Source organism: Dermacentor variabilis, chromosome 1 (assembly GCF_050947875.1).
Source record: "Dermacentor variabilis isolate Ectoservices chromosome 1, ASM5094787v1, whole genome shotgun sequence".
Taxonomy (NCBI): domain Eukaryota; kingdom Metazoa; phylum Arthropoda; class Arachnida; order Ixodida; family Ixodidae; genus Dermacentor; species Dermacentor variabilis.
This window is the reverse complement of record NC_134568.1, coordinates 15955307-15973411: the sequence shown is the minus strand read 5'-3', so window position 1 is coordinate 15973411 and position 18105 is coordinate 15955307. Positions and strand designations below refer to the sequence as shown.

Sequence of the window (18105 nt, the reverse complement as noted above, 5' to 3'; positions counted from 1 at the left end):
ATTTCTTTTTTACAAAAAGTGTGGCGATGTGTGTCTGTCTTCATTATCTGCTATGTGCAGGTGGTAAGCTTCAAATTTGTCCCATGGTTAATAATATTTTGGTGCTTATAGATATGGACTTGCGTTTCTCAGGTTGCCTCAAACTTTTACTCAAGCTGTGCCACACACTCGTGACAGGCGCCTTGGAAATAATGCATGACCAGACTCCAGGCGCGGATGTCGAATGAGTCTTGGGATCAAGGCAACCTGTGGTGCCCCAGTGTGTAATCTTTACATGTTTCACCTCTACATGTTTAACTTATTTTCGCAGCTGTACCTTGGCCTCCATCTATCCAAAAGCATCACTAGCTGTGACCACCCACTGAACCATTAGCAAATACTGGGGTGTAGTCTTCCCTGGGATTGACATTGTATTTGTCTCTTAGGATTCTTAGCATGTACTCCTGATAATATAAGTTATATGTGAACTTAATGTCCAGTTTTTAATAGTTCCTTTGTTTTATGATACTTCAACTTTTAACTTTACTTCACATCCATAAAAGGTACAGATGACAGGGGCACAGACAGAAAGCCAGAAATTCAGCTTGACATCATCTTCTGCTATCAAAATTTATATCTATCTTTATGCCCAATTTTTCATAGTTCTTTTGTATTTGTGTACATAATTACTAGGTTCTTAATACTTGTAATGCATCAAGCTAAAATGCCGACTTACGACACTTTTTTTTTTCCTTTAATATTGTACACCACTGTAAAAGGTTCAAGAAATGTAACTTGACAAGGGCTGTGGGGCAGGATAAATTTAGGAGCAAAATGGAGTATTACTTCATGTGCCCTTCATCTGTAAAAAAGCAAGAATATCGGCGCACAAAAAAGAAAATAATAAAGTAGACAAATCTGGGTGCCTACCATAAGTGTGGTAGTAATGCAGCTTCTTTTCAGTGCAATGATACCAGTGGCACTGGTACATAAGGTTTGCCATGCTGGCGAATGCCAGAGACATCGTAGGTTTCATGCACACATTGGTGGTCATGGTATAACCTTATGAGTATTGCATTTCTTGAACACAAAGGTTGCCAACAGTGCTTTGAATGGCAAAGATATCTTCTAATATGTCCATATATCCATACATTATCTTTTTTGGATGACACAGTGTAGTATAGTGTCGCCCCCTGTCAGATCTCTGTGTCATCGTACATGTGTGTTTTGTAGTTATTTAGCTAGATGGCGCACCCCCCTTCTGTCATGTGACGAGCTTGGGCCAATCTGGAGGTGTCATCTAGCGTGTGAAGCCTTTATAAGTAATAAACGGCCGTGGGTCGGCCGAGTCTTTGTTCCGGTTTTCATCGGGAGCAGTTTGCTCCGTGTCTCCTTCCTGCGCCGGCGCTAGCCGCGCGTTCGCCCGGTCGGGGCCCCCCGCTTGCCTGCCGCTGCCGACACAACACACAGCACTGACAGGTGACAGTATGAAGGTCTTTCAGGTTTAAATATGGGCCTCGGAGCCTGGGTTGGTCTCCTCCTACATTGAAGATTCTAGGTCAGAGTCCATGTACAAAAGGGAAGTTAATTTAAATGGGTAACATAAACGTCAATAGATTTTGTTTGTGACACTGATATGACAATCAGCAAGGTTCTTTGTGCATTTATTTTCAAATTTGTGAGGATATACTTCATGTCCCTGGTTTCATCAATGTGAAAACAAATATTTGTTTATTGTCACACTAACGTTGATAGCACCCATTTGCATGCAGTTTCCTTACAGGCTAAATATTCGGCATATTAATAGGGTGTTTCAGGTTTTGGGCGCTCAATGTTCAAGGTACATAAACTGTGGCATTAAAAAGAATACAAAGGAATGCAAGAAGGCATGGGGCTTTGTAGGCAAAGACGCTTGGGTGTGCTATTTCTAAAACTCCTTGTGGTCTTCATCAAGGCATTTTCTAATGCTTTGGTAGAGAATGTTATTAGCCACTTAATATTTAATGTACAGAAGGGGTTCTTTGCTATAATGACCTACAATATAGTGCACAAAACTGAAGGCAATTATTGTCGAGGTGACTCTGGGCTGTCTTCCTCTGGGCTACTGTTAAACGCTGTGAATTTCCCTGTGCTCACCAGAAGTGCAGTACTAAAACTTTTGTGAATGTGCCAGTTATTCATCACACTAACAGAAAAAAGAGACATTTCTCTGAAATGCACAATAGACTATCACTCTGTTCAACATTTACATTTTGCCTTCATATCTTTCGTTTTACTTTTTTCACTGGGTGTTTTGCCGATGACTGCCTCTAATTACTGAACATTACTGCTTCAAAACAGTGCAACAATTTTTGCCAACAAAAATTTATGGCAGCGGCAGGTGCTGGTATTACAGTATTCAAAAATTTCTGCTTTGTAAAAACTCATGGACTAGCACTAGTTCTGAGATACACATCCCCAAAATTAGTGATGGAATAGATTTCTCTTTCACAGAGAATTGTCCCACCCACCCTAAAGAAACAACACTCAGATGTGCATTGCTGCAAACACTTGTGCTGTGTACTGCGTTGCAACTCCACTAGTAGCCCAATGCCAGTGCAGTGTCGAAAATGTGCACAGCGCAAGACTCCAACTTCATTTTAAAACAGAAAGCGGCTATGCTTTTGTCCTGACTGCACCGTAAACCATGTAGACGCCGCCTTTGGAAAATTTTGGAAAAACCCTTGCATCATACTTGGGTGACACTTCAAAAACATCACGTTACTGACGAAGTCTTCTTGCAGTGTCGGCCCTCACTTGCTGCTGCCTGACTGGAGATGGATTGTGTTAGGATACTTTTTCTATTTTTTGTACCTTTCTTAATTGATTCGAATGAAGTCATGTGTAAATGAATAGAATCAAATAAACAAACCTTAACATCTAGTACGGCTCCTTGAGCATTTTACGGCTGTGTCTTGACATCAATTTCGAAACACACCCGCCGTGTTTGCTTAGTGGCTATGGTGTTGGGCTGCTAAGCACGAGATTGCGGAATCAAATCCCGGCCATGGCGGCCACATTTCGATAAGGACGAAACGCAAAAACACCCGTGCACTTAGATATAGGTTCACGTTAAAGAACCCCAGGTGGTCCAAATTATTCCGGAGTCCCCAGCTGCGGCATGCCTCATAATAATATTGTGGTTTTGAAATGTAAAACCTTTTAATTTAATTTCTTTTGTTTAAGGTGTGGTCACACTGGGTCGATACGACACCGACAAGATGCTGACACCAATGATTGGCAGAGTATTCAGCCCAGTGAGTCGCTGAGACCATTTTATCTTACCAGGTCGACGACGACACAACCGACAAAATCAGCTTGCCAACCATCATTCGACTGAACCCCGTGCGATTGGCTGTCGAACTGACAGCATGATAGCCCCAGTGCCTTTGCTTGTGTATATAATTAATTGTGTGCAAAAGGAGTCAAAGCATGCTTTCGAAGTTGAAATGTACAAGCTTCAGCCCTCTCAAGCTATGCATATGAAATTTGAGCCAATTCTGGTTCTATTCAGCGAAGGTTAGGCCTGGTGCCGTCGAGTTCATGCATGGACCTGAACTTAAACATAAGCAGTTAGGATGAAGGTAACTGCTTTTATAGTTCAGTTCTAGCATTAGCGATTTCATATTAAATACTTTTTACTTCGCATGTAGCGTACACAAGAAGTGCGGGAAGCGGCGACAGTGCTGCGCCAACATCTGTACGTCACTGTTCCCAAAGGCTGCTGGTTGCATTCATTGCACAACGGGTAGGTCTGTAAGTGTTGTTATGCCGACACATTTCTTAATTCCAGAGAAGCGCTGTTTAACTCTGCATCAAACACAAAACAAGAGCATTTGGGACAGCAGCATAAAGAACCGCCTCGCTTAGTTACCTACGGTGTCAGCAATAGCAACTATGTACACAGTCTATAAATGATCACTTACACAAGTGCAGTTTTCTCTAATAATACTTTATGCCACATGCAAACTGTAAGTATGATGAAGCTAAACAAAAGCGAAAATCAGTAATAACACCCATAATATATGTATCTGGATCACAGCTGCTATTTTTTAAGTGACTCGGCTGCTCATATTGACTCGTCTCAGAGTGGAATGCCGCTCATATGCACAGATATGTATTTTTTGCTACATTGACATTATTTCATACCAGCAATGCTTAGTTTCCACAATATTTGAAGCCAACAATGGTGTGCGGCTGTAGCTGTTGACGTAAACAAATGCCCCACTTTGGTAAATCCAAAGCGCAAGGTTGCCCTTGAACACTTCTTGACTATGCGAAATGTCTAAAGAATGTGTAAAAGTAACCCAAAATGCCAGGTGAAAATGCAAAAACCAGCGTCAACAAACTCCAAGGCAGTTGTGTCAGCAGAAGGAACTCGGTATGCCTTTATCGGCCACACTGTTAGCACAACAGTGCACTCTGGCCTGCTCACACAGTAGTCATTGAGTGCTACATGGCTTCCGGGAACGACATGCTGCCCTGGAGAAGTCATTGACAGTTGATTGTGATCCACGAAACACACAACCAACATGCACTCAACATGGGTACAGGTACACAAGTCAAGCGGCGAAAGCCCCACCGCCCTTCCAGAATGTTTCCAGCAGCATGCGGCGGCGGGCAGCACAGCAAAATGAAAAAGGCAGATTATCATACAGTTATAGTCTCTATGACTCTTGTAAATATTGGTCATTATGTCAGCCTACTATTCTTGGTTAATAGGGATATTCATCACAGAAAGAGCTAATACTGTACATTGCATTTAATAATAAAGGTAATGGTAATTGATATATTACAGTGAAATCTGTATATGAATAACCTTCCGTAGTTTTTTTGGCGTCCGGCAACAGAAACAGACTTGGCGATTTCTAAAAAGAGCCATATAGAATGGGTTTCATTGTTTGCTTTGCATGTGGTTATGTACGGGTGCAGTGTGGCAGTGCAGGCATCAAAATGCGGAATAGATTAGAATGCTCGCCGTGAAAAATACAACGTGACATCAAGGTTATTGCAGTATATAAGCAGGAGGTATCGGGGGCTAAAAAGAGCTGCGTTATTGGTGGGGCGGACACGTATAGTTCGGACACCCGAAGAACAATATGCATATGAGGAGCGCCGGAGGGAACAGCAACGAGAATGTAAATGGCGCTGGCACGAAACAACCACTGACAAAGAATGTTGCTGGGATGCTGAACGAACAAATAACAACCATTCTACTCTGTGAAGATGGAATGGCAGCAAAAGCTGACGAAAAGCAAAGTGCTTTCGCTGCCATTCCATCTTCACAGGGTGGAATGGTTGTCACTTTTTCATTTTCAGCCTTTGTTCTGTACCATAGCTGTTACTTCAAATCTGAAATTATGTACCCGCTTCCTTATGTTAGCAAATTTCAACTAAATCCGCTGGCAAAATACAGTTAACAGGCCTGATAATTAGACTATTTGGTAATTATTAATTATAATGATAGTGAAGGAAACAGGATTGGTACTAACTCACAACTGTGCCCCTCTACAGCGATACAGCTGTACAGTTAGGAATGGCCGGACGGGGTTGCAACGTGCCAGCTTTCAGCCTGCTGCACGTGTTCCTATCCAACCGGACGGGGCGCCATTCAGAGAACTGCGAATAAACCGGCAGCCACGAGGCACGGGGTCAGCTCAGGAATGTGTGTACTCGGCTGCGCCACCCGAGACAAAGCAGAGTTCTACGAAGCCCTCTGACGTCGGCTCCGGACCTTTACACCTGTGTGTGTGTGCAACACGCGTATGTGAGCTCGCCTCCTCCGAAAGGGCGGGTCATCTTCGGTGACATCGAGCGGTGACGTCGAACGATGACTGGACGAACGTTTCCATTCGCTTGGACTCAAGGGGGGATCAAGTGCTTATAAGCAGCGTTTGCCGGCTGCTAGAGCGTGCTCGTCGTCGGGAGCTGAGTGCTCGTTGTCATGCTAGAAATGTACTAGTGAGCTGTGTGCTCGTAAGCTGTTTGCTGTATGTTAGTCTTGCGGGCTCCATATGGGAGTCACGCTAGACTGTCGATGTATGTCTTGCTAGAAATGTAAATACTGCAAATAAACCCTGCTCTCCCAAGTTCATCTCTACAGCTATGACTGCCAAATCTAATGACTGAATGGCAGCGGTGAGATCGGCCTACGGCTCGTAAATTGGCCTACGACTGGGAGACAGCAACGGCAGCTGACGGACGTTGGCACATGGTGACCGACCAGCATCCTGATCAAGTTGGAGGCGACTTGGGATTGACCACCTCTTGCAACTGACTGGATACGGCGGAGAAGGACTGGTGATATGGTGCTGCTTCAGTGGGTAATCGTTTGGTTTTGGCTGTAAGATTTACCAGGCTTCAATTTCTCTGGGTTTTTGAATTTGATTCGCTGGGATCTGTTACTTGTATTTTGATTTGCGTGAGTATCGCAACAAGTATTATGTGACAGCAGAGCCAAAGCTTAAAAGTAACGACCATGGTCCTCATGTGTTTGACGAGAGCTGACCTGTTGTGGTTGTGTGAAGAGATCGAGGTAGACGTAGAGGAGGACTTGACGGAAGCAGAAATTCGGAAAACTATTCTCGCAAGTAGCAATGATTTGAAACTAATCGAAAATCTAGGTAAGCGAATTCTAAGAAAAAGACAAGAACAGGAATCAATTAAGCAAGAATGCCAAGAGCGCGAGCAAAAACGCCAAGAGCGTGAGCAAAAACGGCAGGAGGTTGAAAAAGAAATTGCAGCAGTAAAGAAACAGATACAGGATTTGCAGCAGCTAAATGCAGGAAGTCAACAGCGGCTTGAGAAATCTGTAGGCTGGACGCAACGAAAGTGTAAGGAAGCGGATTGCAGATTTTCGTCGAAAGCCGAGAAAAGTAGTAGTACCTGTGAGAGTAGCAGCACGTTCACAGGTGAGCTCGAAGTGCTAGCAGCTGACGAAGCCTTAGTGGCTACAGAGGCCGTTAAAGGCCAGAGTGAGAGCGACGAGGTGCTGTGCCAACAGAGGACTGTAGAGACAGCTAGGCCAGCTGCGAGCAAATTGGCACAGTTACCGCGCGTGTGCGTCGCATCTCATGGTAGCGAGGTCGTTAGCGAGGTACAGAATACTACGGACTTGACAGACACGAGCACCCATGTCGAGTCAGATGTGCGTGCCGAAGTGATGTGCGAGCTGGACGATGCAGTTGAGAGTAGTTCTCAGGATGGCGAGCTCCGTAGCTCAAGAGAAGACAACTGCATTGTTCAGGGATCGGTGCGGCTCTCCGCCAGTCTAGTTAGTCAAGAGAGGGGTGATTTAGTTATTAATCACTCAGACTGTGCGGGTAAGAGACCGATCTGGGCCGACGAAATGTGTAACGGCCAGCACGAGGCGCGAGAAGACAGCATGAAAGGAAATGCAAAGAGAAAGCGCCGTAAAAAGAAGCAGGGTAAAGACTGAAAGACGGTGACTAATGTAGCGCCGCCAAAGACGGCGAGAGACCCAAAAGGGCAGGGCGCGAGAAAAAGAAAAGTGCGGTCGTCGTTGACAACGTGGGCACATGAAAAACGTTCGGGCCACTGGTCAAAAAGTGACCGAGAAGCATGTTCTGCATGGACGCGGACACAGGGCACGGGGCAGCTACATTCCTTGTCGGTCTGTCGTTCTTTCCGAAGCTCAGCCTGCAGTACGAAGAAGCGCAAGGTGGCAAGACGAGACCAGGTGGGGAGTAGCGACGCGGTCAATCGAGGTCATGATGAAAGCGGGGCGCCAGGACGCAAATTGGCAGGGGACCGTAACGTCTTGGGGGAGCTGATAGTGAGTCAGCCCTTTTGTTGTTCCCCGGTAGCCAGAGTAGCTTTCGGACCACGACCGCCTCGAGTACGGCACAAAAGTATGAGTCAGTCAAAACGCTTGGAACGGGAGGCCAAGAGAGCTTCCGTAAAAGTGAAAGGTGTTATTTTGTTTTAATTTTGAGCACTTGAAAATTTCGCGTTTTAAGTTTCTTTCAATATGTAAAGGTATGAGCTTTGTTTATGTTTTGTTTGAGAAGCTCGAGATTTGAAAGACGCGTTTTAAGTAAACATGTAGTTTCGCGAGGTGTTCATTAATAAGTAGATAGGCTTACTTTTTTTTGTGTGTGAGTAACCTGAGTGTCAAGGTTATCATTGGGAGACCTATCGTAACGCGCGTGTGTGTTATTTAACCTTCTTTTTTTGTGTTTTTTTATTTTCTAAGGTTAAGCGCGTAGGTATTCAGTAAGTGCATCATTTGCACTGAGAAGAGCTCTTAGGTCCATTAGCGCGTGTCCTGTGTGGACAGAAGGAAGCAGATTTATGACTGGGTTGCTCGTGTGTGTCGAGGGCAGCCGTATTCTACTTCTCTAGTATGCGTGCGTAGAGCTAGTTAGTAAAAGACACATTTGTTCAAAGGTTCCTCTGTGTTGCGTAAGTTACGCAAGTTTGGTTGTTTGTTTAAGGAACGTGTCCTGTGTGGGTTAAAGGAACAAATGTGAGTAAGCGTCGTACGTACGCGTTTTGAATAGAGACCACAAAGCTAGCGCGATTGTATTTACGTACCTGTGGAGTTGGCCAGACGGTTCAGTGGCAGCAGTACATGAGATAAGTACGCCACTGTGATAGGATAAGAACAGGCTGTTCGCGAAGTTAGGCTGCTTAAGTTATGTTCGGGTATTGGTGTTTGAGAGCCTTCGGTTCAGTTCTGCGTAAACCTTTGCTTTTGTGCAGCGCGACGGTCGGGTTTCGTCAAACTCAAGAGGAACGTGAACACTCGCTTTGGCGGCACAAAATTTTGGGGCAAAATTTGGGATTCCCAGTTGAGTGACTTGCATTGAAATTGTGATAGGAGGCCTGGTGGGTTAACAGCTAATTCCGGGCGTTTGAACGCTGAGCGGTATTGTGTTGCCGGGTCGACTCTTCTGTGCCAGTTGTTGTGAGATGGTTGAAGGCATTCCAAATACGCAGGGGTTGCAGAGAGCAAAGCCGTCGTCTTGCTCGCCAGCCATTCTCTTCCTGCCCAGCGGTTGCCAGCACTGGCCAGGCGAGATTTTCCGGGCCATGGAGGAGCTGTTAGGAATGGCCGGACGGGGTAGCAACGTGCCAGCTTTCAGCCCGCTGCACGTGTTCCTATCCAACCGGACGGGGCGCCCTTCAGAGAACTGCGAATAAACCGGCAGCCACGAGGCGCAGGGTCAGCTCAGGAATGTGTGTACTCGGCTGCGCCACCCGGGACAAAGCAGAGTTCTACGAAGCCCTCTGATGTCGGCTCCGGACCTTTACACCTGTGTGTGTGTGCAACACGAGTATGTGAGCTCGCCTCCTCCGAAAGGGCGGGTCATCTTCGGTGACATCGAGCGGTGACGTCGAACGATGACTGGACGAACGTTTCCATTCGCTTGGACTCAAGGGGGGATCAAGTGCTTATAAGCAGCGTTTGCCGGCTGCTAGAGCGTGCTCGTCGTCGGGAGCTGAGTGCTCGTTGTCATGCTAGAAATGTACTCGTGAGCTGTGTGCTTGTAAGCTGTTTGCTGTATGTGTCGTCTTGCAGGCTCCATATGGGAGTCACGCTAGACTGTCGATGTATGTCCTGTTCGAAATGTAAAAACTGCCAGTAAATCATGCTCGCCTAGCTCCTGTCGATGACACCAAGCTCCATCCCTACGACTACGACCGCTCCAAATCCCAATAGTACCATAAAATGTGCATTCGCTCAGAAGAGCTCAAAGCCACATAAGAAAGAATAATAGCCACCCAAGGCTTTTACTTGTTGCGTGCCATATTGTAAGAGCAGATCATTCGCCAGCTGTAATTTATCCTCAGTAAATACATAAGTTATCTGAGGCATCACATTTGTTTGTTGCGAGTACGAAGTTTTTGTGATACTGCTTGTTTTTGTTTTCTTTGTGAGCATGAGTGACGTACTTGCCTCAATGTGTATTCTAATAACTGTTTCATCACAGAGGGTTACGGAAGTTGATTGACACATAACTGTCCCAGTTGCAAATATAGTAGGCTTTGAGTTTTAATTATTTTGTCTTTGGTGTGTTTATCTTCCAAGTAGCTTTGCAGTACATTGAAACACATCCACCCCAATTGACAGTGGGCACCCAAATTAAGAATATCTGTTCTTGCTTTTTACCTTCCTCTGCTGTTTTCTTAACCTAGCATTGGCCTATCTGTACCTGCAAAAAAATTAGCGAAGTGGGCTAAGCAAAAGGTGGATGAGAGGATAAAGAAACAAAGTGAAAAGATAAGTGCTGTTACCCAGTATATCTACAGGTCTGTTTCAATATGAAAAAAATGTAACGTCCCACTATGGAGTGAGAGTTTTCAGCACCAAATGAACTTGGTAGCATCTTCGCTAAATTAAAAATTAAATTATGGGGTTTTACGTGCCAAAACCACTTTCTGATGAGGCACGCCGTAGTGGGGGACTCCGGAAATTTCGACCACCTGGGGTTCTTTAACGTGCACCTAAATCTAAGTACACGGGTGTTTTCGCATTTCGCTCCCATCGAAATGCAGCCGCCGTGGCCGGGATTCGATCCCGCAACCTCGTGCTCAGCAGCCTAACACCATAGCCACTGAGCAACCACGGCGGGTGGCATCTTTGCTAGAGAATACAACAAAGCAAAAAGCCAGTCAGAATATAAGTGACAGTGCAGAGCGTGTCACAGAAACAGTTTTATTTCATGCACCACTAATGTAGCTAATCATCTGCTCCTGTAGTGTGGGAATGCATACATTGGGTAGACAGGCCTTTATGTCAATGTTACCTTAAAGGGCCCCTCATCAGGTCCCGTAGAAAATTTTGGTCATGCGCTGGAAGTTGTTACGTGTCCTGTAGGGAGCGTTCTGCCGCAAAATGTTTTCAAATCGGCTCATTAATAGCTGAGGTAGAAATATTTCAGTGCAGCGAACTCATGATTTCTGCAGGCGAGCTCCACTGCCAAGTGAGACACTCTCTCCACTCGCCCCATCTAGCTTCCGCAAGCAAAATTCCTTCCCTGCATTCTCCCATACCGAACGTCGAGGATCGCGTGAAGTGTATGTCACGGGCCCCACCTTCATTTTCTTTATCGTTTTTTTTTCAGCGCTGCGCACTTTCGCTGATGTCATAGCGCGCGAGCTGTTGTGATGCACATCCATTCTTGTTAAAAAATTGGAAGACGCTTAAGCTTCGCCTTCAAGAGTGGAACGCGACAGCGTTCCCGTCGACCCGCCAAGGGGTGCAAGACAATGGGCTACGGCGCAGCGACTACGCGCCCCGCATCGGACGCGGTGAGCGTCCAGCAACGCAACGTTCGGCGCGACAACGAAATGTGCGCCTGAGCAAGCGACGCACGCCTGAGCCTTAGAAACAGCTCGTTTCTAAGGCAACACTGCGTTCACTAGAGGCGCTTTTGTACCGCTTTGAAGCATCGAACTCGTGGCTTAGTGGTAACGTCTCCGTCTCACACTCCGGAGACCCTGGTTCGATTCCCACCCAGCCCATCTTGGAAGTTGCTTTTTATTTATGAAGTGCCTGCCGTGATTTATCGCTCACGGCCAACGCCGCGGACGCCGACACCGACGACACCGGCTTTTCTGCGACACGAGCTCCTTAACACTATCGCGTTAATAGGCAGTGAGAGGCATGGCTTGCGGACGAGGGAAAGGAGAGCTAAGTGGCTCTCCTGGATCAAGCCCAGCGAGCCGCTCGCGCCAGTGGAGCCCTGGACTAAGGGCCCAAACCATGCTGGCCTACTTTTCTTTTTGAAAAATAATGTTTCTTTCCTTCCTTGCTTCCTTCGTGCAGCGCACGATTTTGCGCACTGTGCACGAGGACACCTGACTAGTGGTATAAGTCTATGCTAAACAAATACTGAGGCTACTGAACATTGAGGAACACAAGTAGATCACAGAGCCTGATCCCGCGCTGGAACATGGTAGAAAATGACATAGTTTTGGTGTCTGTGCACGTGACTGCACGATGTGGGAACAAGCAGACGAAACGGAAGTACATCTCTCTTGCTGCGGTGTGAAGTAAAACAAAAACACGAAGATATTCGGTTTGTGTGTTTTATTACTTCTCTAAGCTTTAATTCGTCTATTCTAGCAACATATTACACAAACAACATATGTTGCCTTGAATAATTCTTAAAGTCACATGTCACCACGAGCGACGTCACAGCACGAACACAATAGCCACACTAGCATGTGCACGTCGTCCTCCGGCTTGGAGCACGGTGGCCGCAAGGAGAAGGGAAAACATCATTGGTTTGAAATTTCAGGCCTTTCCACGATGCGAAGCAATGTAATACTTTGCAAACACGATCGTTATCACACATTGTATGCTCTGCACGTGTCAGCTCAAGATGGCCAGACCTGGTGAGGGGCCCTTTAAAAGGGAACTGAAGCACTTTTATAAAAACATGACTTTTAAGCTTGTAATCAGTTTTTTACCTGCTGAATTCGAAAATAGACCTGAACGTTCTTAAAAGTGTACGCAAATACTGTATAATCTCGAGTAAGGGCATCAGTTACCACAGAAGGTGAGGTGTCGACTGTTACACATAATTGGAAACTTGAGCTGGTATGTATACACTGCCACGCTGTGATATGTTTTGTATGTGCAAATAAAAACCGAGGGCACATGCTTTAGTGAATAATTGGAGGGTTCTAATCAGTTATCAAATTCAATATTACAGCGTTTGGCTCCAGTACGACATGCGCTTTGTGACGGCTGCATGATGTGCCAAGCAGAGCAATGTATTCGTGGTCTATAAAGTGTGTAGAGATGGAAGCAGGTCCTTTCTTCATTCTTTCAAAGAGGTGGACAAGGTACAGTTCAAGGTGCAGGGACTTAGTCAGACACAATGCCATTGCAGTTCGTATCTGACATTAGTACAATGACAGGCATAAACTTCAGTGGGGTAGAAACTTAGGCCGGTTGGTGTCAGATACTTCAAATTCTGTAGGAACAGCCCTTAGAAGAAGCACATAGAAAAGAGCGACACAAATGTTGCGCTGACTAGCATATGTATGGGTTTATTGCTTCTTACTTTGAACGTTGTACATTTGGAAACAAACAGGAGTAGAGAACACTTACCAAAAGATGCTGTCAGCAGAAAGTTGGTTCTATTCAATTTCAGTCCATGGAAGAAAAGAGCCAGAAAGTACAATAATAATGAATAATATTGTATCAATTATAAATTGACAATAATTCCAGCTCTACTGAAGCAATAGTGCACAGGCTGGTGCCAGCTACCATTGCAGTTCGATTAGCGAATTTTTTAACCACTTTTCACTAATGAAGGTTCTAAAGTCCTTGTGGAGATTACATCGAAAGGGAACTTTGTACTTACAAAACTAAGTGCAACCTTATGCCTAATAAACACACACAAAAAAAAACAAAGACAGTTGTGTTAAATGTACCAAAGGAGTTGTGTATGGTGTTCCTCTTTCCTGTGGACTGAAATATGCAAAGCACACTGGGAAATGCCTAAATTTCATACTAAAATAACACTATTTCATGATGCACAAGGGTAGGGAGGGCTTTCTTGCCCTACAACGCAATCAATATCGCTGCGCTCCACGATTTCAAAGCATGCAAGTGATTGAACAAGGGTGATAGCTGGAGTTCTTTTTTTTCTAAAAGAGCCAAATCCAGAAATCGAAACTGGGCTAAATTTGACGGAAACGTAAAGTACACCCGGGTGTCTTTTATTTTAAAAATAATTGTAATCAAAACAGGTCAATTCCTGATTGTAATATGGACTCAAGAAACAGTTTTGAATAAAAAATGAGCCATGTGCTGCACCTGCTTGAATCAAAGTAAGCCAGATACATTCAAACAGCGCTGCGTGAACACCTCGTGACCAAAACAACCAACATGGCCACATGCAGTCTGCTTCACATGTGCTAGTTGCTTTGTTATCGTGCTTTTGGTCAAAGACAGTACACTTAAAATAGAAGACAACAGAAATGAAGAGACTGGGGATCGATCTATTCCTAGAAGAAGTGATTGCAGACGGCGCTGCCTAAAGCAAGCACAGTAGAAGCAACTTCCCAAGTACGTGCACAAGAAAAAAAATTTTAAATGTGCTCTCGTGTCGGCAAGCTGAACGAAAAGCTTCAGACAAATTCCAAATGTTTCCGAAGGCCCAGCGTCATGCCTTCATTTTGATGTATTGTTCACCAGGACCTGTCGAGCGTCGAAGGTCAAGCGAGAACTCGTCCTCCCGCCAAGGACTATCGGCGATATAAACGGTACGTCTTCAGGACACAAGTGTTGTTCCTGTATGTCGGGGTTAGTTTTCGGCTGTTCTTGTGGTGGGCCTCAGTACGGTGACACAATTGCTGAAGCACAAGCATGATAAGGGAGAGACCAAGCCTGAAAGGCGACGAGGGGACTGTAAGGTAAAGCAGTATTGACAGAAGCATGAAACCATAGTCGGATTCATCAAGAGCCTTCGAGCGAGAGAGCCTCATTACTCTCGAGTTAAAACAAAAAAGCTTTACCTGCCGTCAGAGCTCAAAAGCATTAGGAATCTTTGGCGCATATACAACAGTCAAGCTCCAGTGGATGCGCTTGTTAGGTACAGCTTTTTTCATTGCATTTTCCGGACAAAATTCAACCTTTCCTTTGGAACGCCAAGGACGGATGCCTGCTCGGTTTGCCTGAGGAATGCACATTGCATAATAAGATGTTGATGATGCTTCAAAAAAATAGGAAGCAATGGCAGAGCAGCGTGCGCACAAATCAATATATAAAGCCTTCTGTGCTCTCCTGAGGGAAAGAGGGCCAGATTTAATGACTCTTTCCTTTGACTGCCAACAAAATCAAACAATGCCTAAGCTTCCTAACCAACAAACTTTTTACTGCAGACAGTTGTACCAGTACCACTTGTGCATAGTCTGTAACCAGCCAGATGGCATAATGCCCAAAAACGCAGTTTACTGCTACACATGGAGTGAAGACGAGAGTGCAAAAGGAAGCGATCAAGTGACGAGCGCACTGCACAACACCTTGCGAAGTGCCAGATACGAAGGAATTAGGAGGTCTGTTTGGTGGCCGATGGCTGTGCGGGCCAAAACAAGAATTCTATTATGATCTGTATGATTCTGTTGTGGCTGCAAAATGAAACTCCAGCAGCAGTTTTGAAAGTTACTCTCATGTTCCCAGTGACAGGTTATAGTTTCTTGCCACCTAACAGAGTCTTTGGTAGTATTGAGCAAGGCATCAGAAGAACTATTGAACCCAGGCGCCTACAAAAAGATATTTACAGAGCATGGCATGGTCTTAAGAGTTAGGAAAACACTGGGATGTTTACGACTGGAAGTCCTGTGCCACTGATGTATTGAAGTCCACATCAAGCCTGCCTTTCAAGATTAGCGCTGTTAAAGTGTTCCATATTGAGTGGAGCAAGAGTCGAAAAGGCCCAAAAATTTGAGCAGAACCACATTACAGATTTTCAATGTCTAATTTTGTTTCAGAACTTAAGTGCGGAAAGAAGGTGTCAGGTGCACAAGAAAAGCAGAGTTTGTATAAAAACCAGCTAAACCCCTTCCAAGGTGAAAGACGTCACGAGTTTTCTGCCTAAACACTTTGGGGAAGCGTGGTAGCAGCGTGAAGAGCTGAAGTATTTTGTAGAGGCTTTCAACAGACGCGAAGAAGAGGAAAACGCAGCCAACAGTCCAGAAGAGTGCGCCTGTTACCAGGAAGAAACACCCGCTATCCACATCTAGTCATGGCCATTACGCCCATGCAACAGAGGATGCAACAGATGAAGACAGATTGGTGATGTTAAGTTTGTCGCAAAGTATTGTGATATTGCTCATGTGCTGATATTTAGACATTTTTTTTATAGCCAATGCAAGCACAAATGGAACAGTTCAATCAATATGAGCCGATTACTGTGTTACATATATATAAGAGCCAAATTCAAATTTTACTCCTGAATTACGGTGACAGTAGGCTATACATATTTCAAGTGCAATATAGCTTCGAGGTATTTTGGTGACATGAGCGCACAGACAAAAAATTGTTGCAGCAAGCTCGACCATATTGCCAGTAGCAAACAACTGCATTTTTCTCAGGTCCGTTTAATGTGGACTTCATCCTTCTAGAACAAAAAAACCCGCCTCAGTTAAAGTGGCAGTGATAGCTATGAGTGGCTGTGTCACTAAGAGCTTGGTTGCTTTCTGTGAAAAAGAAATACCATGTCTTGAATGTGCAGTGAATGGTGCACTCTGCTAATGTTCACTGGTTTTTCTAAAAGGCTGGGAAGTGTTCTATGTTCTTTATTATTTTGCTTTTTATGGCTTTTCTTAAATTCTGTTTTTGCAAGGTGGCGATGTGGCAGTTTGTTTGGAACTCGCACGTGTGTGTGTGTGTGTGTTTGCATGTGTGCGTGTGCGCGCGCGCACGCCCTCGGCGTAGAAAACACGTTTGGCAACTGTGGGCAGAGGGGCAAATCAACATGGCGTTGTTGAAATAAACATGTTCATGCCGTCGTTCTGTGGAGTCAGATTCATTACAACTGAGGCTGAGTGGTGAACCAGGATACACCAGAAGCACACAAGTAGTCAACAAGTGGCAATGAGGATGGGATCAAGACAGAATGTATGCACAACACCCGCCAACCAAGCCAGACTACTCGGCGTGAGACACAAGAGGCTGCTCCGGTGCACAAGTGGCGTGGTGCAACCAGGGAGCGCACAGCCATTTACTCAAATGTTCCATGCTATTTTGCCAATGTTCCATGAAATGTTTCAAATGCCATTGTTCACTGCACCTCCGCAATTCGATTCGAATGTGGATACATCGAAAAATGACTTCAAGCATCTAGAATCATACTTCAATGCAAATGGAATTACTGAAGAGACTTACAAGCGCACAATTCTCATAACATGCCTCAGCCCGAAGGTATATGGTCATCTTCGAAGTCAGTTGCCGTTGAAAAAGTTGCAGGACGAACCTTATGACGCCATCATTGCACTGCTCAAGCAGCACTTGAATCCGGCACTGTCCGAAATATATGACACGTATTGTTTTCAAACCTGTGTACAGAAGACCGGCGAGAAGGTAGGCGAACACCTGGCAGAACTTCGCAAGATCGCATACAACTATGGCTTTGGTAGTGCATTGGAATGAAACCTGGGTGACAGACTAGTCATTAGGTTACGAGAAAAGAAGGTCCCACGGGTGCTCCTCGCAAAGCCAAAGTCCCTTAACCTTCAAGAAGCAGTGGATACCGCCATGTCTGCAGAATTGGCGATACAAAACATTGAGCGTATACCCCACGTGAACGCTTCGGGATTGGTGAATGAAGTCAACACCATAGCCTTCAAGAAGAAAACAAATCCACAATTCGGCACGCCAAGGCAAAAACACCACGGCCGTGCATTCGCTGTGGTGACTGCTTGCACGATGCTTCTAAGTGTTCGCATGAAATGTCGACGTGCTACAATTGTCACAACAAGGGCATTTCACCACAATGTGTTTCAGTGGTGGAAAAGTGAAAAAGCCAACGAAGTTGCACGCTAACATTGTGAGTGCAACTCACAATGTTAGAACTTGACTGCAGTCAAGTTCTGGACATTTTCACAGTAACAACCGAAGGTACTGCGGTCAAACCGGTCTACAAGACAGCGAAATGGGGACCAATGGATCTTGAAATGCAGATGGGCACGGGTTCCCCAGTCTGCATAGTTCCCAAAGAAACGTATCATTTCCATGCCAAGCAGTGGCCAGCCCTGAAGCCCACAAACAGGGAGCTCCATTGCTACTTGGGAAAGCTACCAGTTAGTGGGGTGTTTCCCATGACAACACAGCACCAGAACTACTAGGCAACTGCTAAACTGTGTGTTGTGCAATGCCCCGGACCCACACTGTGTGGTAGAGACGTGATACAAAAGCTTCATCTGCTGCCCAAACAGGAGGTAGGCACAATCCTGGTACCGGACAATAAAATCTTCCATATTTACACGATTGTAAGTCAACTCGAACGTAAGTCGATCCCCCCATATCGCGTGTGACAGGAAAAAAGAAAAGCATACCCGAGGGCGCATTCAACAACGAAAATTTATTGGTAGCTGGCATGGTTA

General features: G+C 45.2%; 1 protein-coding gene across 1 annotated transcript in view; it reads right to left on the bottom strand.

Annotated features, from left to right (window-relative positions):
- LOC142575561 (uncharacterized) overlaps positions 1-18105 on the bottom strand; it is a 51797-nt gene that overhangs the window by 16865 nt on the left and 16827 nt on the right. Inside the window, exon 7 of the mRNA XM_075685015.1 lies at positions 13106-13134. Within this exon, the coding sequence (XP_075541130.1) occupies positions 13106-13134 (29 nt within the window). The remainder of the gene's footprint in view (positions 1-13105; positions 13135-18105) is intronic.